Genomic DNA, 24,894 nt, shown 5'->3' with positions numbered 1-24,894 from the left:
GATTCTATAAAGTTCTCTGTGGCAAACTGTTGCAAAGGCCATTATAGAAAATAAAGATTGATTGGACCTGCTATTTACAACCATGCTTTCACAATTGTGAATCACTTCACATACCAAAATGTTGTCACATCGACCAAAAAGTTTGAAGAATAGCATACACCATCACAGATACAAATATTAGAACCCTCCATCTCCAATGTTATTCAAGTTTATTAAGAGTAATAAATGCTGGATAGTCATCTCTCATCTAATTATCTCACTTCTGCGTTTATCAAACACTCATTCATCCCAGCTAATCACAGTTAAGATTTCTTTTGCATTAACCAAAGAGATTTAAAAACTTATCTGAAGCTGTACAGAATACTACGGATTAATAGAAATCCCTCACAGCCTGGGTCTTAAATTAGGTCATTCAGTAAAAATCTCAGCTGCCCCTTGGTAGGATGAAATGTACTTTTAAAACATATTTAGTTATAGTTACAAGTTACAAGGGATTACTTTTAAAATTAACAAGAAGTTAGGGGAAAATTGTAAAATGTCATCAGTTATTGTGATCTATGTGTACTGTATATGGTGAATATGTAAAGTAAAACTTTATCTATAATGCACTCCATATAATTCTCCAATTTGCTTATTTAAAAAAATGTCTTACACACCTAACTAGTAATTGTAATGGATTACCCCAGCATGGAGAAAGGAGGCAGTTGTTTGCACAAAGGGTTGTAGGAGTTTATAATGAACTACCTAGCCATGTTGTTAAAATCAATATGCTGTCATCCAATATATCTAGATTTGATTCAGAGATCAGTTAGCTACTGCTAAGCAAATAACCTAGATGGGCCAAATAGTCTCTTTTTATTTGTAGACTTTATGTACTTGGCACCTCCTTGAAACAAGTACTATTTAACAAACTACTGTAGAAATGACATTGTTCAAGATGAGAAGATAATACATTTACAGCAGAATGAAAATTTGTTTGGTACCTGATCAGCTTCTGCTCTTGATACTGCACTGCATTCCACCTCATCTTTGCTGATCAGGGAGATATTATCTGCAAATAAGCATATTGGAGTTCTAAAGAGTGAAATCAATGTTTCCTCTACTGGCAAAGTAAAACAAAAAATGGGTACAAGACATGAAATAGGACAGACTGTTCCATTTGATAACTGAATGTTAATATATTAATATAAAATTTAGTGTTTTTATCAATTAATATTATAATAATAAACTATTTTATATGGCACCTTTTAAGGAGAAGGTGGCTTCTCAAAGCACTTTACAGAATGACAACAATAAATAAGAATACACAAGATAAAATACAATTACAATACACAGAGGAGACTGTGGATGGTTATACTAAGTACAGTATAGTAGGAGCAGAGGGGTAAAGAATGGAACCAGTTAAGTAAAGGCTCTTCTAAAGAAGAAGATTTTGAGTCTGGATTTGAAGGAGTTTAGAGAAGGTGACTCTGATATCCTTGGGGACAGAGTTCCAGAGCTTGGAGGCATAACAGGAGAAGGCCCTGTCACCCATAGAATATAGACGGGCTTGCAGAATATTGCTTTGCTTGCATGATCTAGTTGCTCCCATGCAAACATTGCCAAACACAGCTCTTTTCATAATGATGGTGCTCTTCACTCAGTTACTGCAGATTATCCCAAATATCCCACAAGTTCCCTACCTTTAACCAGCAGCTCCCAAAAGCCTTGAAGGCCTCTATCTTGGATGCTTCTCTTCAGGGACTGCAGATAGTCATTATAGATAGTGGGCTCCCCAACCTGTCAGATTATACTTTGCTGTCAATCAGAGGACACACACACCCAGGACAGAGATGTTTTGCAGCATCTACTATTTCTTTCTCATTTTTTTACATCATGTTAGTATGTGATGTCCATTCTCTGCTATTGTTTCTTTTTCTCAGTGTCTTCTGCCACATTCTGAAACTGCTCAGCAAACATCTTCTAAACTGACATCTCTGTTCTCACTGTAAAAAAGTAGTTTGTTGAATATAGGAAACTCATATAGGATATAGGATTCTCAAAATAAGGATCAAGCAGCTGGCATCAACTTCAACTTCAGCAGAGTATAGATATAGAACTTATTGATTCTCGCCTATCAATTTCTCTTCCACAGGCTGATTAAGACTAGATCATCCAGTCCATTATACTGCAGATCCTTTATTAGAAACGTCTTGTAAAAATTAAATGACCTGGTTAGACAATCAAGCAATAAACACCTGCAAATCCCATAATTGTGAAAAGGAATAAGATTTTAAGGTCTGGTATTTAACAAACACATATTATATACTAGCACCATCAAAATGTGACAACACAACAATTTAGGATGATGAAATGATGGTCCTATTAGAATGAGCTCCTGTATTCCGCTGATGGTCAATTACAATTCTGTACCATGATTACCTGGATAGACTGCTCTCTGAAGGCCTGGATACAGGAAAAACTCTTCAAGTAAAGCTGGGTGCTCTTATTGCCCAGCAGCTGCTCAATCCTGTGCGTCAATTGCTCACACACTGCAGAAAATATCAAGCCAAAAGAAAAAGATCATCACTCTTTTCACAGATCAATCATCCTATCTTTAAACAGGGAATGTTTTTTATTCCTTTATTTTCATCTGATAGGCCAGTTGAGAGTCAAACTTGAAGATCAGACCACATTTTTATGAGTAATTAATGCAGACGTCCAGGTAATTCCAAAGGGATCACAAACTTTTTCTTGCAATATTGGTAATATTTTGTTTTTCTTATGTGCAGCCCCCTATAGCATTGAATATTCTGACAATAAAGTTGGACTCTCCACAGTAGTCCTGCTCTGTCATTTTTCTCTCAACTATACCCAAAAGAGATCTGTAATCTGTAGTCTTGTGTCTCTATAATTAATATCTTTATTGTCTTATACTTTCTGTAGATTTTTCAGCCTAAACACTATACTGTTGGCTTTTAGTGCTGTAGATTCTTTACAGCCTGTAAAATTCTTCACCAGAACAGGCAGCATGTGGAAGGGCATTTAACTCAGAACAGGAAGAACTGCTTTGCAGAATGCAACAGTCTACTCAGCCATGTTGTTGGGTCATAAACCCTGGTTTATATCAAGAAAAAGTCTGGAAGAGATCTTCAGATCAATTAGCTACCAAATGCAAAACAGGCAACATGGACCAACTGCCCTCCATATATGTTCCTGTCTGCAACATCATGTCCAAGCACTCCGGTACAATTAATCCTTGGTTAAATAGACTAATACAGTGGAAAGGGTAAATGTAATGCCGAATGTCTGTTAAATCACAAATTATGTTTTTCAACCCCAAAAATATATATATATACTTTTTGGATCTTTTGACTTTTGATTTTTGAAATTGCAATCAACACATTCAATGGAAATTGTTCATTTGCCTTTTAACCATAAATATACAACCTCACAAGCATCACAAGCTACTAACTTACCCCAATGGGGCACCATTGATATTCCTGAATTTGTATCCTTTGTAGTCTTTATTTTTACCTTGTTTTATTTTTTGTGCATTTTTTTACGTTGTTAGCATTTTAGTGTATTTTTCAAATTTGCTAAAGCATACCAAACAAAAACACCCATCATAAGCAATTCACCTACCCCTTTAAGGTACCCCAGATATTAATACATTTAAGATCTATTTAAGGGTATGTTTTACAAAAGATGTTTTATCATTTTTGCATTTTACTGAAATTACTTACATATTTGTCTCATCTTAGTGCACATTACTGTACTGTCTTTGTTTTTTGTAAATGCAATTCGTATTTTTTAGAATAAATCCAGCCCATTTTCAGGCTACTGCTTTAGGAGACAACAGTTTAGTTATTTTGTTATTAATAACTTAATAGTTATTAGTTATTAAGTTATTAAGATCATTAAAACCATTAAACATTGTCCATTAGTCCATTAAACTGTTTCTCACCCTGGCGAAAGGGAAGGCTCTTCTGGCAGACAAGGAAACAGAAGTCCCGGGCTGGATCTACACTGCCAACCTGAGCACAGCAAGAGAATAGGAATCAGTAAGAGACAGGATAATTCCTCATCACTCTTCTCTAACACATCTGTACACAATCGGTCTGTTCTTCTTTTACAAATGTTTTCTTTCTGGCTCTGCATCACATTCTCAATGTCTTGCTATTAATTATACTTGCAATGCTATTTGCCAACTGTTTTGCATTAGAGGAGAATAAAGCATGTGAGTTTATTTATGGTGGTGGATGCTACACATTGGTGGTGGTGGAGGGGAGTCCCCATTACCTGTAAAGCACTTTGAGTGGAGTGTCCAGAAAAGCACTATATAAGTGTAAGCAATTATTATTATTATTATTATTATTATTTAAATCTCTCTATCAGCATCTCCTCTAAACCACCTTACTGAGCCCTAGGTACAGGTGTGTAGCTGTAGATTTAAACCGCTGCTCATTTCCACCGGCCTCATAGCTGAGTTACCATAGCTGAGTTACTCAGTGCTATTAGAAAGTTCAGAGGGTGTTTCGGTATCTACGGGCAATGGCAACATAGGATAAAATTCATTATTGTTTGTTTAGAAACCACTGTAGTGTAAGAACCAGTGTTCTTCCTACTTACAGCAGTAATAGTTCCATCTGATATTTCAGTTAGTTTGAATTCTTCATCCTTCTCTAGTTTTGGCTTCTTGGAGTCAGGCTCCTCTTCATTACTATAGGATTGAATATTGTGTTAACATCAGAAAATGTAAAATACCACGAACACACAGCATGAACATCTCAGAAATGGGACAGGACTATCTGTATGATATGCCATCTAACAGGCTGGTGACTTGTACCCAAATATATCTGCACTGGTCTTGGTCTCCTTCTTGCGGATGGCCTCCTTGAGTGGGAAGCAGCCTTGCAGCTCCTTCAGAGGGGCCTGGCAGCGAGCGGTCACAGCCTTGGGTCTCTCCAGCACCTCCTGCAGCCAGGGTTCCACAGGGGGCAGCGGAGCAGAGGGGTTGACGGCCCGGTGGTGCAGACACTGGGGAAAGAGTGGAAAGGGCCAAGGTAGAGAGGTGACAGAGGAAAAGGTGAAGAGAGAGAGACAGAGGAAGCAGAGAAGCAGCAGAGGCCGAGATGGAGAAAGAAAGGAGGAGGTGTGGAAAATCTGAATACTGACAACTGACATTTCTGAACATTTAGATATTAATTCTATGCGGAAAAACATTTACATTTTCAATCTTCAGGTCAGGAAAATGCATTTATTTCACTAGAACATGTTTTTAAACAACTGCTGTGGATTCACCATTCCATTAATTTCCTAACCACTTCATCCAGTATAGGGTCGTAGTGGAGCTGGAGCCCATCCCGCAAGCATCAGGGGGAGCAAGGCACGATGTACCTTGGACGTGACATCAGTCTATCTCAGGGCCCAAAATGATATAAACACACACACTCACACCAGGGCCAATTTTCCCAGAATGTCTTTGGACTGTGGGAGGAAACTGAAGCACCTGGAGGAAACTCATGCAAACACGGGGAGAACATACAAACTTCACATAGATAGCACCCCAGGTCTGAAATTAAACCCAGGGCTGGAGCACTGCAAGACAGCAGTGCACCACTCTGCTTTCTGTTTGGAATAATTATCATTTGTAACACGGCTCTTGCATGTCGATTTTTATTTTACTAGTACTAATTACAGCTAGCAGCCTCATGATAGTGTTGAGCAAAACACTAAATTTTAATATATCAATATTAACAACATAAATTATCAATGTAATATTAAATCAAATCAAAACTAAATGCATTTTCTTACTTGTTTACATCCTCTAATGATTTAAGGTTCAACCATCATCCAAATATTTACACTCTGGAGGCACATTTTACATTTAAATAAATATTAGGAACTATTAAAATAAATTGAAATAACTACTATTCTTTTTTATTAATGATAAATGCATTATAATTATTATTAATTAAAGTTATAATTTTAAACATGAACGTGTCATTTTGATGACTTTTGATTTCCAATTAATTCCTTTATAAACCCACCCAATTTGGAATAACCACCTGTGTTTTCAGGTCTTGCCTCAATGGCCTGAATGCTGCAACCACACACGGTATTTGCTGTGTCACTGAGAGCTGATAGACCTCTGGCCTCAACACACAGCTGGGGAATCCCGATCACAGTCGGCTAGAAACTTGTTGCAAATTCCGAATCAAGCTCAAAATCAGGAACTTTGTGAAAGTACTGGATAGTTGCCATGTTGACAAAAAGCTCTGGACTCGCCACAGGCGAGAGCAAGAGTTTACACGAATTGCAATGTGAAGCAGCCCTTCCTCCTCACTAGTCACTGTAAAGACTAACGCAATGCGAAAGCTGTTCTGCAGACATTTCACTGCAGAAATGTTACAAAGTCATCTGCATGCAGAGTTAACAAGTAAGTTGCATTTGTCGGCAAAACCATCTCAAAGTCGAGTGCAATATTTTTATTGGATTAAAAGAGATGTAGTCACAAGCCTCCTAATTTACAATGTAATAAGACCACTTCACATCACCGGAAGTTTTGTTGCCTCATTCTGAATATGCATACCTGGAAATTATCTATCTGCGATGTAGATTTTAGATATTACTGTGTACAATTTACTTTTTCAAACTTGAAATGCACTCATCAATGCCCCAGAATATAAAAATAGCACTGTGGTTTCCCTTTAAAGGACCTAACTGCCTCATGGAATATGAACTTGTGACCTCCAGTACAGACACCACAAATCTATCCATATATAGGAATCAACAATATTATACTGTATGTGGTCTATACATCAATGTCACAGTCTATGAAGCAGTTTGGTCCTGTCAGGAAAAGCAAGAGTCTTAAACCCCTGTAATGACAGGCTTATGTTTAGATTAATTTCAAATTTCCCTCCAGAATGCAATTTCTGGAAAACACTTGAATCATGTTAAAATATTAGGAAGGCTGACAAGTATGTAATATTAATATTGAATCAATATTTAATATTATGTTGTTATATGTATAGAAACTATTAAAGCAATACATTTTTCTACTGTGATACAACTTATACTCAGCCTCAATGACATCACCCCTATCAGGGTTATACAATCAAAATAAAGATGTCTTGTATTTTGTGATGTGATTAAAATTCAGCTCTAGGTTGTCAAAATTTGGAATAATTTATGAATTACATATTCATATGTTACCAATGTACAAACCTGGGCATGACTGTGTTAATTATCCCTAAAATCATATGTATTACTAAATAATACCATTCATCTGAAAAGAACTCAATTGTATCGTAGGTCCAAGGTTGTAACATCCCTCTCAACAGCTGGTCACATTTAATTCCCCCCAGCAGCTTCCACAAAATTAGGGATTTAAAGGTGTACCTGGAAGAGTCTCTGGAATTGTGGATTTGCCATTTTGCTGACTTTAAAAAGGTCTGCTGTCTCCCCATCTTCTTCCTCCACCAACATCATGGAGTCAATCAACGAATCCACAGCAGACAGCTGCTCCTCTGAAAACAAAAAATGTAAGAAACATGAAGATGAACTAAGCCAAGAATGAAAAATACCATATTTTTTTACATCATTCATTCACATTAATTTGTCAGTCACTTCTATACACAGTGACTTACAATCACATCTGGTCAAGATGCAAAAGGTGTATATACCAGTAGCATAAAAAACAGCTTAAAAAGTGCAGCATAAATAAAGTGCTAGGACATTGCGCTGGTACGGAATGGTATGGAAAGTTACTGAAAAACTTATTTCCATAAAGATTTAGATAGATGTTTACTGGACCAGACATTTTTCCCCATTAACTTTGATAATGTCCAGTGTACTTAAAGCAATCCAAAGCTTTCAAAGGCAAGGGTTTTCAATTGTTTATTAAAGCTGTACCCATTTTGTCCCAGAATTTCAGATCAAGTAGACACAATCCCATTATATTATTTTCTTCAATAGATCCTCATCACCTCATCAAAATTAAAGACAAAATAGCCCAATTCTTTTTTTAAATCATTTTTGTTCATGTAAAACACTATCATTGTATTGAGGTATAGTGCTGGGAAAAAAACTGTGATTGTCTTATGACTTCCACATATTTTACATATTTAAAACGTAAAATGTTTTTAGATCGTATTCTTAGTCCTAGTAACAGATAACCTGATGAAACAACTGACAAAAGCAATGTAATTTATCTTTAAATGATGAAACATTCAATATATGTGACAAAGTATGTAAATGTTTAGATTCAGTAGCTGGTGGCTCCACCTTGACCAGTTATCAGTCTCTCACAATCCCTTGGCTTAAAGGAATTTTAAACAATCCCACCTTACTGAACTCCTTCAACTCCATGACATTTGAGGCATAGACAGCTCGCTTCAAGTCCTGCCACAATATTTTGATAGGGTTTAGTTCTGGACTCTGACTAGGCCATGTAAAACCTGGAATTTCTTTTGTAGGTCTACTTGTATGTTTAGGTTCACCATCTTCCTGCAAGACTCACTTTCCATTCAGCTTCAAGTCACAGAGAGAAGGCCAGACATTTTCTTCTGGAATCTCCTGATACAATGCAGAATTCCTAGTTGTGTCAGTGATGCTCAGCCATCCAGGTCCTGAGACAGCAAAGCAGCCCCAAACCTTCACATTCTTCCCGCTGTGCTTGATGGGTGGGATGATGGTCTGTCCAGAGAACACAGATACAGAAGCCTTGTGGATCATCTGTGCACTCCTTGATGTACTTCAGATGGGTAGCATTGCTATTTTTGGACAGCAGTGGTTTTCTCCATACTATGCTTCCATTAACACCATTTTTCCAGTTGATTTCTGACAAAAGTTGAGTCATGAATAGTCACATTAGCCAAAGGTGAGAGTAGTTCCTGCAGTTCCTTGGATGTTGCTCTGGAGTTGTAACTTCCTTGATGAATTTCCAGTTTGTTCTAGTAGAGATTTTGCTAGGACAACCACTCTCAAGAGATTGATAAATGGTCTTAAACCGTCTACATTTGTACACTGAGAATGGATTGGTGGAGCCCCAGATCCTTAGATATGATTTTAGTAAGCACTTCTGGAATGATGAGCATCAATAACTCTTTTTTAACTCAGAGATTTAGTTAGATCATGGTATTACTTGTTTCCACACATCCGTATGATGAAGGTGAAACTCACAATGTCTCTGATTTTTACATAGGGTGGGGCCTTCCAAACACAGACCCCAAGACCTACCTTAAACATCTCATTCTAATTAGCAGCAATATCACCCTGCAACTCACAACTGGCAACCCACTGAAGCTAAGCAGGTGTGAGCCTGGTCAGTACCTGGATGGGAGACCTCTTGGGAAAAACTAAGGTTGCTGCTGGAAGAAGTGTTAGTGGGGCCAGCAGGGGGCACTCACCATGTGGGTCCTAATGCCCCAGTATAGTGACAGGGACACTATACCGCAAACAAGCGCCGTCCTTCGGATGAGACGTAAAACCGAGGTCCTGACTCCCTGCGGTCATTAAAAATCCCACGGCGTTTCTTGAAAAGATTAGGGGTGTAACCCCGGCGTCCTGGCCAAATTTCCCATTGGCCCTTACCAATCATGGCCTCCTAATAATCCCCATCTATGAATTGGCTTCATTACTCTGCTCTCCTCCCCACTGATAGCTGATGTGTGGTGAGCGTTCTGGCCCACTATGGCTGCCGTCGCATCATCCAGGTGGATGCTGCACATTGGTGGTGGTGGAGGGGAGTCCCCATTACCTGTAAAGCGCTTTGAGTGGAGTGTCCAGAAAAATGCTATATAAGTGTAAGCAATTATTATTATTATTATTATTATTAATTATTATTCCCTTAACTGAGATAAGGTTTCACTTACTTTTTCACATCCCCTTTACCTTAATTACTCACTGTTTAACTTTTTCATTTAATTTTGTTTCACGAGATATGCTAGCGGTTTCTATACATTCTATTAGATATTTATTATTTTTAATATGTTTTCATTTTGGCAGTACTGAGTTGTTGTTACGTCCCCGTGCGTGTCCGTGTTTTTGTTTTGGTTTTTTCACTTCCTGTATTCAGGTAACCCCCCCCCCATTGGTCCATCACTACACCACTGCTGCAGTTGTGAAGTCATTATCATCTGTACTCCAGGCCAATCAGAACCCAAGATCTACAGTTTCAATACCGAAGAAGTTCCGACCTCGGGAGCTCCGGCTCAACTTACAAATCTTCATTGCTCGTGCTTTTGCTTGTTTTGCTATGTTCGGCTTTGTTTTTGCTTATTTAGTTTGTGTTTGTGCTTATATTACCTTGCTTATTACTCCTTATTTGTTTTCATTATACCCCGTTCCTGGATTGTGTATTGTGTATTCACGTATTACCTGTTTTCCTCCATTGTGCAATTTGCTCACCCATGTTTGTGTTTAACTGTGAACTTGTTGTACACTTGGGGAAAAGGTAATAGGTAAGATCATCGGATATATATTTCACTCGTAGGATTGTTTTCTGTCTAGACACACTAGGTTAGAGGCGTGTGCCACTTGTGTATTTTGGTTCTGGGTAGTTCAGTGTAGGGAAGTTAGGGTGCATGAAGACACCGAAGACCCTTTTATTTTTGTTTGTTTGGGTTAGTTTTGGTTAGTTAGGTTAGACCTCATTGTATTAGTTAGAACAACCGTTTAGTTTTGTTATTTTCTTTCCTTTGGAACTGCTCAAGTTCATTTTCCCTGTGTGTTATTGTGTTCTGTTTACATACCAGTCACTTATTCACTTTTTTAAAATAAATCACTTTTGCACAAACTTTTGTTGTCACGCTTCCTAAGTCCCTCACCAGAAACCCACCTGCATCCAAACCCATCCTAAATGTTACACACCTTTACCCCTAGACACCTGAGGTCATAACAGTTGTCCTGTGTACTTCTGCTTGAAAACCACTGGTCTAAGGTTAATACCTGATAGAGCAAACTTCTTGCTGTTCTCTAGAGATGGGAAAATAAACTGCCGGAGATCCTCCATATATGGCAGTTGGACATACATCAGGCACTGAGAAAACAGAGAGATGCAACAAGCAGCACCATGTTAAACAACAGCCATGACAAAGGATATCAAAGCACATCACATTTATTGTAGCTAATGGTACAGTAACAGCACTTCTGGTCCAGATGTGTGGATGAGACATAAAATTGTGGTCCTCACTCCCAGGGCATTTCTCAAAAATAGTAGCGGTGTTACCCTGGTGTCCTGGCCAAATTTCCCAATGGCCTCCGAATAATCCCCATCTATGAATTGACTTCATCACTCTGTTCTCCTCCCCACTGATAGTTGTTGTGTGGTGAGCAAACTGGTGCACTATGGCTGACGTCATATCATCCAGGTGGGGCTGCACATTGGTGGTGGTAGAGGGAAGTCTCCACTACCTCTAAAGCGCTTTGTGTGGGGTCCAGGAAAGAGCTATAACCAGCAATTCAGAATGCGCGAGGGATGCTGCAGTAGTTTGCAGTCCAGCCACTGCGTGAGACTGCACGAGACTGCGGCAGATTGTGGCAGACCGCAGCATTTTAGAAATTTTCAGTCAAGTGAGTGCGCTACTTTGTAAAACGCCCAGGTGGAGCTGTGAAAGCTGATCATGGTGTGTGGAGCATTTGGGCTGGCATCAGAAAACGCCTGGTTTCGAATCCAGCTTGTTGTTGAGGAACAATCTTTTTCCAATGATAGAATTTAAATTGTACACTGTTTAGACTCTTATTAATTTTAAACTGTTATTATACTGGAGCTTGTGAATGTGATGTGCCTCTTTCATGCTTACATCCACATAGAGAAAATCCAAGGGTAAATAACAATACTGTAATGTAATACATACCTACTGTACACACAGTAGATGGTAGTGATGGCTAAATATGAAAACGTACACAACAGTATTCCACCCTCTTCATAAATATTTTATGCATCAAAGTCTTTAACATGATAACTTATGGTGCATTATGGTTCCAACGTGCTTGTTCAGGCATTTTACAGTTTATATACTGCACTTCATAAAAAGTTACTGTATGTTTTATCCTTTTCTAAGAATACCTAGTAAGAATACCACTTGCTGTTATTGTAAAAAAAAAGGTTGTACTGATTTAATACCACTTGATAATAAAATTAGTATGGAATCGTGTAACTAAGCAGCTAAAATATCACAAGTGGTTGTTTTGGAAACATTTTGACATTTGTTTTCTTAACAAAAACTTTTATTGTCCTTATAGTGGCAATGGACAATAGAACGCTCATGGACTGTAAAGTAGCGCGCTGCACCCAGGCGGTTCAAAGCCCGATCAGCGCATTACTTTCAGTTTGTTTCTTGCATAGCCGGATCTATAAAAATAGCCCACTATTATAGCTTGTTGTGAATGGGATGTGCCTCTTTCACTGGTTTACATTCACATTAAGAACATCTATATTTTGTCTTAATATAAATTTCATCAATGAGTAATTTAACTTTAAATTTGGATACTTTGGATACTGTATTGATGTAGTGGCTTTGAAACCATACGATCTCATACTGCATATACAGTATATTTCTACAATATACATCAAACTGCCGTTCATAGGCGTGTGCGCTAATGTGTCAGTGTATCTGTGTATCCGACTTCCTGTGATTGGTGTGTGTGGAACAGCGGGAGGCGAGACCCGCGGGGGCTGGGGTGGGGTGTCGTTATAAAAATAAACCTTTGTTGAGTTTGTACGAGAGACAAAACGTACCTTTTGAGAAGTTGTGTACTGCTTGCAAAGTAGCTGATTTTGACAAACAGCTAATTTTGTTTGAAAAATTAAACATCTGTCTGTTCTGTAGCTTTAAGCAGAAAGTCACCTTGCTCTTGTTTTTTATTATAATGTGAGTGTGAAAATTGAGTGAGCACCGGGTTGCACAGTGAGATTACTGAGATGGATAGTTTTAGTAAATATGTTGATATGTCTGGATATTCGGTTTCAAGAGGCAAGATAAAATGGTATCCAGCTGTGATTTAGCTACTTGACATTTCCCCCGTGAAGTCGCAGTGTAGTGTTAGTTTTAATACAAGTGTATTACTGTGATCTTGCAAGTACGTTTTTTTAAATGTTTGTAATCGCTATTCTTGCAAATACATTTTGTAGTGTTATTCAGTTTGTGTCTGCATGTTAGTTGTTGGGCAAAAATGTTTGAAGTGAAAATTCTTCCACGAGGAGGGTACCTTTAAAGCAGAAAAACGGCACCAGACTTTTTCGGCCCTGTATTTTTCGGCTCTGGCTTAAGGAATTCTTAAGCCATTGCTCTTTGGCACTTTAGTCATAGAGGTTACATTTACAATTACGTTACATTTTTATGTTTTTTGAGAGACTTCAGAAGGCTTCAACTGATGCATAAATATGTAGCATAATGCGTTCTGGCGTTATGAAGTCGCTTACACCTGGGACCCACTTTATTTAAAAACTAAGGTTTCTAAATATGCAACCAGGTACTGGATATCGTTTAAATAAAAGCTGTGACAATTTTCACAAATCAATATCTTTTAATTGCCTGTGGTTTGAAGACTCTGTGTCATTTTTCGCGAACTTATTGACATCTGAAAAATTGTGGTCTCATAAATAGGCATTTTAATAAGCAAAGGTTATGAAAACCGGAGAAAACAAATAACTCTGAACTATAATAACGCATCTGATAATTATTAACAATATTATTTTATTAATACCAGCTAATCATTTAAAACTGCTTCTTCTTCTTTTTCAGTTTCAGATGTCTTTTTAATACCGTTTTGTTATTCGCGATTATAATTATAAGAATACACCCTATTAATTGCTGTTGCTGCTGCTGCACCCACAGGGCTTCGAGCTTTGAGTCGCCTACTTCTTCGACTAGCTTGCAGAGAAAGTCATTGCCCTGCTTTTTGTCTATCACTTAATAAAAAGGTCAATGTTATTTATTACTGTGTGTTTATTTTGGGTCTTTATATTTACGTTTATAATGGAGAGTCCCCATTATTCAGTGTACTGTACTGATGAGCTAATATCTGGGAAAAGTTTCTCTGAATCAAACATACCAAAACACTGACAATTGACACAATACACCAGGAAATGTGACAGACACATTAGCAAGTCAATGCGATTCTATTAAAAAGCAGTGTGTGATCTCCTGTCCCAGCCTCAGGAGTAGACAGTGAGCACAAAGCAAGAACTAATAGCACATCAACGGTTTCTGTTTTTCAGTGTGCTAATAAATAAAATAAAAAACAAAAAAATATGACTTTCTCTGCAAGCTAGTCGAAGATGTAGGCGACTCAAAGCTCAAAACCCAGCAGTGCAGCAGCAACAACAATAATAATTTAATAATTTTATGAAAACACCTCGGGATTATTGTTACAATTTGTGTATTATTATTGAATCCCTCAACTCAACTTGTTCACTTGTGGTTATTTTGGAAACATTTTGACGTGTTCCTTTTAACTACATTGCTGTCGATTCTGTTGCAATAGGCAATGAAATGCCCAGAGTTTGTAATGGGCTCTGTGAACAAGTTAGACTTTGATACAGTACAAATAAATTTATTTCCCACAAGCTGTACTGTAGTGGCCTTAAAACTATACAGGGTCATGCTGTTTGCATGTGGCACGTCTTTGTTCAAGTTTTAAAACTACAGTACAGAAAAACAAGTGTTTAGAAACAACAGGAAATTTGATTGCTGATTGCCTTATGTTAAAGAGCGACAAACACAACAGAGGGCTACTGAAAATGCTTCCCCACCCCCAGGAACTGTCTTTTCTACATAACAAACACAGCGGGGTGCAACACTCCTAGCCTTTGTGACAACTATTTGTTAACAACGTACAGAGCTGCGTAACATAAAGTAGCTGCAATGGAAAATGTAAAAGTTAATTCCAAGCTGAAAAGAAAAGACTCAACGTGTCTCCTCTATAATTCTTCAGCTAACAGGTCGTCCAAGGTCATTCATTATTAATAATATTTTCTCTATCACATTAAAATTGGAAGTGTAAATCCACCTATTTTCTAACCGCTTTATCCAGGACAGATAGCAGTCTCACCTACACTATTTGGTTATTTTTTACGACTCTGACTGACTTCAGAACACTTCGACTGATGCTTAAAAATGTAACGTAACGCTTACTGTGGGGAAAGGGCTGTTGAGTACACAACATCTTTCCGACTTCGAAAAGACTTGCATATGTAGTTTATACTTATCTGTGTGAAACAGAGGGAGCTTCACAAATTACAGAGAGGTCTGGAACACCCTGTCTCAAAAATAGGCATTTTAACCAGCGAAGGTTGTGAAAACAGTGACAAATCACTCCAAACAAAATACAATTTCAAACTACAAGCAGTTTGAAATGTTTATTTATAAATAAATTCACAGTTAATAAATATCAGATATGTTATTATAGTTCATTTTCAGCTGTCTTTTTAATACTCTTTTGTTATTCTCAATTTTAATTATAATACATACGATTTCGTTTTAAGGCTTGTTGTAAAGGCTCATCTTTATATGCCCCACTTGAATGAATAAGGTATTTTGAATTGACTTGAATTAAACCAGTTCAACATTCTTACTCCCAATGTTGACAATATACACGATTGCCTATTCATGTTGTTGATCTAATTTAACTTTGAACACGTTGCGATATTTAAAAATACCAAAAAATTAATTATTTTGTCCATAATATTTATTATTTTAGAATTTTTAAAAGAAATGCGTAATTCTTAAAGGAGAACTCATGCCGTGAGCAGGATTCGAACCCCAGCTTCCAGAATGAGAGTCACGCACTGAAGCCATTCGGCCGACAAACTGCTCAGCAACTTAGGCTATAGCTGAAAAGGGCAAGCGAAAGTTTTCCAAGTAATCACGAGTGAATGAGTCATATTGATGCAGATGTTTACAAAGAAAGTGGACTACGGGAATACCTTGAGCTATATAAATATATTTAGATCCTTATATTAATATTATTAATTTCTTTAGATACGTGATTCCATATTATATTCCCTATTAAGCAGATTCTAAAAAGTATGCTGTTTTTTACCGTGATAACGAGCGCAATTATTCATAGCTTTTTATAAAGTAGTTGAGGTGGGTAGCTGCGTCAGCATGCGTAGGCTGCAAAGGAACAAGTAATAGGTTTATGATAAATCTATTACTTGTTCCTTTTTATAAAGTATATAAACTTAAAATTGAACGAGCGTGCCAAAACTTTTCCAAAATAACCACAGTAAGTGACCAAGTGAAAGACTTTGATGCTTAAAATGTTTATGTTTATGAAGAAAGTGAAATGTTGTTGTGAATTTTTTATTTTAACTATCACTACCAGCCATATACAGTTTGCTAATATATTTATATTCCTAAATTAATATCACTTATGACTTTCAAAGACTTAATGCTCTTATTTTTATGCTCAGCTACCAATATTTCCCTTTAGTTGTAAAATTCCATATTAATATTCAATATTAAGCAGATTTAAAGAGATTAAAAGCAGCACAGTAAAGAGATTAAATGAAGCAATCATTTCACTAACAACCAATGCACCACAAGTACCATCTGTTCGTTATTTTGGCCAGCCAATGATATACTGCACTATTCCGCGCTATTCTGCAGATAATTTCGCATGGTACGAGTTTTTACCACGCAATTTGAATGGCTGCATCTGTAAGTGTAAGAGTAAGTTACATTCTGCATATAACCCCCAAAGCAGTATTAACCAAATATTAATTCCCATTTTCATATTTCCTACAAAGAAATGTACATACCCCACTTAAAGCAGCAGACTAAAAAACGTAAAAAATTGCCAGCTTGATTAGCCAATTTAGCACAATTTCCAAGATTTCTGAGAAAACTCCTTTGTTCATGAAGACACTGCATTTCCCAGTTCGAGTGGAGCTTACAGGCAGCAGTAAGTAAAGAAAGAACCAGAAGTGATTGCTCACCTCATACTTGTCCTTAATGCAGGGGAACGCTGCGCCAACCTGTGGGTTTGCCCTCTTGTCATAGGCATAGCGAACCACTGCCACCATCTGTAGCTCATCCAGAGCATGGATCAGGGCCGAGAGAGCTACTGCAGCATGCTGAGGACACACAAGCATGACAGCACAAATCCCAACATGAAAACAGATGCAGGGACTAAGAGACACAGCCCAATCTCACATACTGTAAAAAGTAACAGACAACCAGGTTACTTTCTTTAAAATAATCCTGAGTTTTCAACAACTCTCTGCTGGTATTTTGGTCATACAATTCTGAATGATAATTTTTCAATATAAAAATGATTCAAGGCAAAAAGTTCAGTTAAATTGCGCAATTTACTGGATAAGGTTTCAAAACCACATACAGTAACCACCTTCCTTTTCTTACCTCGTCACCCTTGGGTGCAAACACCTTTATGACTTGACTGCCCATGAAAAGGTGACGCTGGAACTGCATGAGAAAATAACAAAAGAAAATAAAGAGTTTTAGTGTGGTATATTGGGACTAACAGGAAAAAAAATTGAAAGCTGGCAGGAAATGTATATGCATTAATCATAAACATATGACTGGCAATGCCGACTGCTATAGACTTGATGACCATGCACAGGAAAGACCAGATTTTAAGTTATTTCTTGGCTGGCTTGTTAAAGAATAAAGCAATCCAAAAATCATCTTGATTTAGGTACAAGAATATTATGTCTTTAAAATTGGGTTCAGAAAAAATAGCTTTAGATATCCTTTACTACAATGCTACATTATTAAACAATACAACTACCTGGAAGGGGTATGGCATATCCTTGTTTTTATACCCTTCAAAACAAACACCAAACTATTTTCAGGATGAAAGCCAGCAACTTACTGATCCAAGAACTCTGTTGAGATGTTTTTTACAGTATCTCACTGAATAAACAAAACAAACCATTCAACCTTATCTCTTACACACCAACCCAAATCGAGCTGTACCACAGTTCTTTCAAAATCCTTAGGGATAACAGATACCTGATTCTGCTTTGTGAACCCCAACACAGCAAAGCACTTTCCATCAGACTTGTATTTCATTTGCTCTTGGTCCACCTTAGAAAAGGGAACAATATCACTCCCATAACGAAAACCTGCAGAGAGAGTCAGAGGGTATATATAACACAAGAAGATTTGATCTCTTGTACAAATCCCATTATTAAGGGTATGAGAAACTTTCACATGAAGTTTGAGGAAGGCACCACACAGTTTCTACTTTATTTTGAAGAGTCACAAGTAATACATGAAATATCACCACTGGCACACTAAGGACCTTAAGGGCTAGTATCTTGAAGGTTACTTTAGGGACCTTACAAATGAAAGCACTATAAATGGAAAAATCTTCAATATGCCTGAAAGAGGAGCTCCTCAAAGTTTTAATGAGCATATGCGCTCATTTGGAGAGAAAAAGAAAAAACTGAGAAAAAACAAGAGTTGCAACAGCAGAGATTCCAATTTGTTTTGAGTGTAAAAACAAAAATTCCAAAGTTAAAAAATAACAATGACACAATGATGCCATTAAGGAGAGATCAATAAACCGAGAAATTCATCATTAGCTGAAAAAGACATCAACATCAAAAAAATCAAAAAGGTTACAAATTAGAGAGGGCCCTTTGGCTCCTCATGCTGACCTGCGTCTATTCTAAACAAATAAAGTCTGATTATGTTGGGAATAAAACCCCTTGATCACACTGGGAACAAACACACTGGAAAGAGACAATTTAGAGCAGCCTAATTTGCTTGAGCCTGGAAGAAGGGAGGAAACTGGATTACCCAGAGAAATCCACATGAACAAATGTAAGCTTCATGCAGTGCAGCCTGGATTCAAACCCTGGACACTGTTTGTGAGGCACAAACCTCCAAGCCACTCTCTTGCAACAAAAGCTCCTCTCACATTATTATTTTTTCTAATCTCTCAAAAACAGCAATAACCAGTCCTAGGGCAAACCACTTCTAGCCACTGGATCTTTTACTTCACATTCCAGTGGATCACTTAATATCATGAACTAATCATTGAGTTAACTAGTCTAAACCCCTATTGTCTTCAGATCTTTAGTCATGATGGATTTATAGATAACCCACCTATAAAGCATGACAAACAGCTGCTCTCTTGGATAAATGAATAAAACACGTACATATTACTGAACAGGGAACAGACCAATTAGAGGTCAGCATACCTAAACACTGCACAAAAATGATGCAGGGAAAATATTACAAAACTTAAACACTGAGGAAGGAAGAATTCAAAATGATCCTACTGTTTTTTTATCTCTGCTAGTGTAAGGCAGAAAAAATGAACTAGTTACTGCTTTAGAACAATATTGTTTTACAGTTAATCTAAAGCTCAATGGGTCCTACCCTGTATAGTGTCATCCTTGGCAACTTCTGTCTCTTGGTCATCATTGAGGCAGTACACAGTCTCCCTCTTCACGTCATCTTTCTTGTGTGTCTGAGCCTCCACCATCATCCAGTTCTTCTTAATCTTCTCCTCGGTCACCTGCCATCATACACAGTCTTCAACTCAGCTTCCGTACTCCTCATTAATATTAAGAATAGATAAACCTTTAGTTAACCAGGCAAGTCAACTGGATCTCACATTTACAATGATGACCTCATTTATAAAGCAGAGCATTTAACTAGGGCAACACTTCTGCACTTATAAATGACAGTGACCCGATTTCTTCATAAAACGACTAAGCCAGTTATGTAAGCATTGATTTTTAAGTCCAAGTTGACATCCACAAAAATTTAATAATGTTAGCACAATTACTGCATTTCAGATGTGAAAAAAGTACTTAAACAGTTCTACATTTAATGCAGTTTTTCACATGATCTGTCTACACAGTGCCTAACAGGGTAGGCAGAAGGTAGAACATATCTCCTCTAGCTTATGTAGACAGCATATTAATTGCCCCAAATTGAATCAAAATTCCATTTATTATTTTTCCTGTTTTTGACTTATAAATGACATGATATGCCAATAAAACTGCAAAAAGGCAAACATTGCTTTTTGTGTACAGTTTCAGTGGCTTGCTCTTGTGTGAAAGCAGACAGACTTTAAACTTTTTTAAAACTTGAAGTTCCCTGGATCAAAGCTGATGGGAGTATAACGTTCATAATAAACCCTGACAAAGAAACACTTCTCTATAATACCAGCCTTTTGTCCAGTTAGTCTTTAATTTTTGACTGTGACAAACTGTGGCTCATGCAACTCACCGCCTTATAGCCCACAATGCGGATGGAGATTGAGCTTCCAATAGTGAGTTGACAGGGCCAAGCCATCGGCCTCCTTTCTATCTTTTTAAAGATAGACAGACGCTCTATGGCCTCACTGTAAGGGAACAGAAACAGATTTGTCACCAATGGGTCACCTTCCAAATCAAAGGAAAGTCTTAAGTGTAGTCTTAAGTGTAGGCTTATTTGACTGTCAATTTAGCAGTCCTTCGACTCTGGGGGCCAGACAGTTTATTACAAATGCAGTCAACACAGAAAATGCTTAGAACAAGAATTGGAAGATGTAAGACAGCTTTTTATACATCTCCTTGATCTCAGTAGTCACGCTACTATTCCTTTTCACATCAGATACGATCCTCTGCAAAATCAGAAAATGGTAACGACGTTGAGTGCCATAATCTTTTAAGCATGTAATTTCAATATGATCTTGAGAATCCATTTACTTGCTTGCCTCCTCCTCATGCATTAGAAAACCTGTTACTCTTAGTAACATACACTGACAGGCATTAAAAACCCAACAAATGAGCATCGGAATTAATTAGTATATACATATTTTTGAAGAGCACATGATAAATTTGAGAAATCGAAAACATTTATTTACAAGATTACATGTCAGTGACTGCCAGACGGCTGGTGTGTTTTTCATACCTGAAGGTATGAACCTCATCCAGGCCATCTTCCTCATCCAGAGAGGTCATGATTTGTCTCACTATCTTCACGCCTTCTCTCTGCTCCTGTGTCAACCCTTTCCCAGAGTAAAGAGAAGACCTGGGATCCCCTGCATCCCCACTGCTTCTACTGGCATCCTCCAAGTCAAGATGGAATGGCAAACTGAGGGAAGAAGTGGGGATCTTAGTTTTTTTTTTAACCGATCAACTCCCTTACCATAAAAATCCAATGACTGTTAACTTACATTTAAAGTCAAAAGGGAAAAGCACCTTTATATGTGAGGCCAAAGGAACTAAATCAAAGCACTGGAGAATCTAGGGGTCTTAGATACAAGCATCCCACCTATGTTCAAGCCATTAAAAGAAAAATCAACACAGAGACTACAAACAGGGTGATCACACTTCACTCAAAACAGGACAGTCTGCATAACATACCAAATTAGCAGTTTTTCTTTTTTCTAAAATAATGTTTCTGTTTACCAGATACTAATTTACTGGTAACACAACAACTTTTCATGTTATCACTTTTTTAGTCACCAGTAGCTTTTATACTTTTTGAGGGTCTTAAACATTTACTAAGAAGCAGCAAGATGTTTTAGACAAAAAGATGGTTTTCCTTTGGTAAAAATGTACTTGACATAATAGCAAAGAATGTTAATATCTCTTCACTACATTCGGTACAAAACCAGAGAAAATGTACCAGAAGAACTGCAACACTTGATTGAAGGAGAAATTTAGATTATAACAAAATACACAAAGAACAGTTTTGGCCTATTAGAGAGCATGTGCAGGGCAATGATAGAAGGGCATATATACATACATGAACTGCAAAGTGATTCCAGTTCTCTTTAAGTTTTCTATGATGGTGTCCAGCTGGTCCAAGCTAGCTGGGCTATAAAGGTCTGTAAGCATTACAATGTTCAGCCTCTCATACTTCTTCCCACTGTGTATTGAAAAGCAGAAAGATGTCAAAAGTTAAATTCACTTACAACTGCCTTTTTCAGTAAATCTAGAAGAGTAATTTGCTGATTATTAAGTTTATTGAACAACCTATTGGTTAGACCAGTCTTGTGTTGTTCAATCTATGCTTTCAGTGTGAAAGAAAACAACTTTATATAGAAAGTATAAAATAAAGGAAGCGTCATTTTTAATTACAAATTTGGAATGTAACCAGCACTCTTACAGTGTTTCCTTCTGCAGGAGATCCATACAAACTATCAAGCCATCAAGAACTGGAAAAAAGCATGTCAAGGTATTTAAGTGAATAAAGTCATTTTATTTTTGCCGCCTTATTTTAGCTGTTTTCCCTTCCTTCCCTCAAGAGGCACGTCTTCTAAACTGTATGAAAGAATAAATCACACTACTTGCATGAGATTGTAAAAAACACTTACTAAATGGAACTCCAAAATGTCTCAGAGATTTTGATGTTTTATTGTACCTGCTCCAAATACAGACACTGACACTGGGAAGTAGGCTATACACAAGATTACATTAACTTTTCTAAATACTGGAGACCTGGGATCACCATGTTATTGAGAATTTGCACCCCTACAGCCTGTTCTACTGGTTGAACAATAGAGTGGCAGTGTTAAGGATACAATCAGCCTGCTGGTCCCCCGGATGAATCCCATTCTGAATCTCCTCTAGCAGCTTGAAGTCAGGAATCATGAGGTGTCTATGAACAAAAATGTTCTGATACTGACCATCAGAGGCCAGAGAATTTTTGGTTTGGTTTGTTCCTAACAGCACCAGAGCCAGTTCATCCTTATTCTCTGCAAACACCTGCAAAGGATACAGGCACAAACATACTATGTCACATAAAGTAGCCCTCGCAATGAAAATCCATAGACAAATACATATTTCATTGGTCAGCTACAGTCTACTATACAGAGAAGGTTGAAAGTTCTTTTTAAAATGATGAGTTTTGATTTTCATTTCAATCTGTGTTGTATCTTAATAGGTACTGTATGAAATCAAATTAATCTAAATCCCTGTTGACTAAGTTTTCAAACATTCTGTTCTTAAATATTAAAAATTCTGTTTAATGAATCAGTAAAAATACCAAATTAAGGGCTTAATCCCTGATGTCATGCAGCCAATAATATTATGCTGTGAACCATTAGACCAAAATGAACTAAAATTAAGAGTTTTGCATAGCATCTTCATGCATAAGCGTCCTTCCTCTCTAACAAATCCTAGAGTAACACATATAGAGTGCTTACCTGGCGCTGTACAAACTTCTGAATGACTTTCTTGGCTTGGTCAAAAGGAGATTCTTGTCCTGGGGCAGAATTACTCATAGATAGCCCCACATCCATACACAGCACTAAAGCAGACTACAAAGATATTCACAAAACAACAGACATTAGGAAGAGACACAATTCAGTAAGCACTAGCTGCCATGACATGAGAGCTGCTGTACACAATCTTACCTTATCTCCTTTTTTAATTGTTTTTTCCAAAAAATACAACAAAGTTTATACCTTATTAAGCTTTCTACTGTTTCAGTATGTTTTGTCTCACATGTCCCAACTTGTGTTATGAATATCAAAAACTGGATGAAGATTACATAACCTACTCTCAAGTGATCTATTTTGTCTACAGATATGAGAGGACAGAGTAGACTTAGTTTTATATGAAAATACAACATGTGTTGTTAGAAGCACTGGTTGTCCTGTCCATGGTGTGCCCTGCCTTGTACCCGTAGCTTGCAAACATAGCTCCAGCTCCCCCACGGCCCTTGATTAAAAAAGCAGATAGAACTTGGATGGATGTTGTTTGAACCTATAGTGGAATAAGAAATCATGGAGGTTAGGTCCAATTTTAAAAACATTCCAAATCACCTTCATCTAAGTGTCTTCAAAGCAGGTGCCAAACCCCCAGATAGGTTATTACAACAGTATCATGATCATGAAGACTAAACTCCACAACCGAAGCGTTTGATATACCGTTTTGTTCCACGAGGTGGCGAGGTCAACAGGTGCAAACATTGCTACATGTTGGGACTTGTCAGCTACAGAAAGGAAGGCTGTAAGATGTGAAATTCGTTACTGTTAAGGGGAAAATATAGCCTAAGTTTGGTAACATCTATCCATCAATTTTCTAACCACCTCTTTCAATTCAGGGACGCCGGTGAGCTAAACCCTATCCCGGCAAGCAACGGCTGCAAGGCAGGGTACACTCTGTATGGGATGCCAGACCATCACAGGGCAGACACACAGACACAAACACGCACACACCTAGGAACAATTTTCCCAAACGCCAAATAATGTGCCACAGTCCAAAAATATAATGGTGAACCCAGAGGAAACCCATGCAAATAAGAACCTACATACTCCACGCACGGCGATAGGACCCCAGGTCTGGAACTGAATCCAGAGTCTCAACGCAACGAGACAGCAACTAAACACTAACCCCTGCACCACCGTGTCGCTCTACATTTTCGAGTCAGAAAATACTATTCATATAAACCTAAAATACAGTAATCTGCAAAGTCAAAAGGGTACGAAACTTGTAATATTTTTTGTTTACATGAACCTTTTGAACTTTGATTCAGTAAAAACAGCGAAAGTGATCATCAAAGGAGGCTGTTTCAATGAATTATACTAAATAAAGCGAAACTCAGCACTGATGAGCTAAAAGCTGCTAAAAAAGATGGTATACTACTATAATCCTCCTAAACCTCTAAATCAGCATCGAGCTTCACCGCTATGTACGGTTTCAAACTACACGGTATCTTAAGTAAATTATTCATATAAATCGTTCCGATATAAATTAACCAATTCGTGCATTTTAAGCCCACACTGCTTCCAGTTTCTTAGCACGTTAAAGACTGATGATTCCCGTTCATTTTTAAACAAATTCAAACATATTCTAATGCAAAGTAATGTTGCTATTTGTCTTTGTCAAAAAGAAACTATATATATAACCAATTAAACTAATGTCGACATTCAGTTCATACCTTATTGGATCGCGCCATGTTTACTTTTTGGAGTGCTTTCTGTTTT

General features: G+C 37.5%; 1 protein-coding gene across 4 annotated transcripts in view; it reads right to left on the bottom strand.

The window, feature by feature from the left end:
* The window catches only part of LOC148821813 (DNA repair protein Ku80-like), a 27,864-nt gene extending 2,970 nt beyond the window's left edge, over positions 1-24,894 (bottom strand). For 2 of the 4 annotated variants that reach the window (XM_088930021.1, XM_088930020.1), the window contains exons 1-19: positions 24,849-24,894; positions 23,110-23,223; positions 22,486-22,669; positions 22,071-22,119; positions 21,708-21,830; positions 20,868-21,050; positions 20,202-20,316; positions 19,344-19,482; positions 17,967-18,079; positions 17,355-17,417; positions 16,931-17,068; positions 10,936-11,026; positions 7,387-7,514; positions 4,829-5,019; positions 4,612-4,702; positions 3,947-4,016; positions 2,422-2,531; positions 1,683-1,779; positions 984-1,051 (exon numbers count right to left, since the gene is read on the bottom strand). In XM_088930021.1, the coding sequence (XP_088786147.1) occupies positions 984-1,051; positions 1,683-1,779; positions 2,422-2,531; positions 3,947-4,016; positions 4,612-4,702; positions 4,829-5,019; positions 7,387-7,514; positions 10,936-11,026; positions 16,931-17,068; positions 17,355-17,417; positions 17,967-18,079; positions 19,344-19,482; positions 20,202-20,316; positions 20,868-21,050; positions 21,708-21,830; positions 22,071-22,119; positions 22,486-22,669; positions 23,110-23,223; positions 24,849-24,866 (2,085 nt within the window). In that variant the 5' untranslated portion in view covers positions 24,867-24,894. Of the gene's footprint in view, positions 1-983; positions 1,052-1,682; positions 1,780-2,421; positions 2,532-3,946; positions 4,017-4,611; positions 4,703-4,828; positions 5,020-7,386; positions 7,515-10,935; positions 11,027-16,930; positions 17,069-17,354; positions 17,418-17,966; positions 18,080-19,343; positions 19,483-20,201; positions 20,317-20,867; positions 21,051-21,707; positions 21,831-22,070; positions 22,120-22,485; positions 22,670-23,109; positions 23,224-23,319; positions 23,808-24,848 lie in introns of those variants that run through there. The other 2 variants (XM_088930023.1, XM_088930024.1) reach the window with 2 other exon arrangements.

This window comes from Atractosteus spatula, chromosome 13 (assembly GCF_055471065.1).
Source record: "Atractosteus spatula isolate fAtrSpa1 chromosome 13, fAtrSpa1.hap1, whole genome shotgun sequence".
Taxonomy (NCBI): domain Eukaryota; kingdom Metazoa; phylum Chordata; class Actinopteri; order Semionotiformes; family Lepisosteidae; genus Atractosteus; species Atractosteus spatula.
Note: the sequence above shows the minus strand (reverse complement) of the source record. Positions and strands in the feature narration are given on the sequence as shown.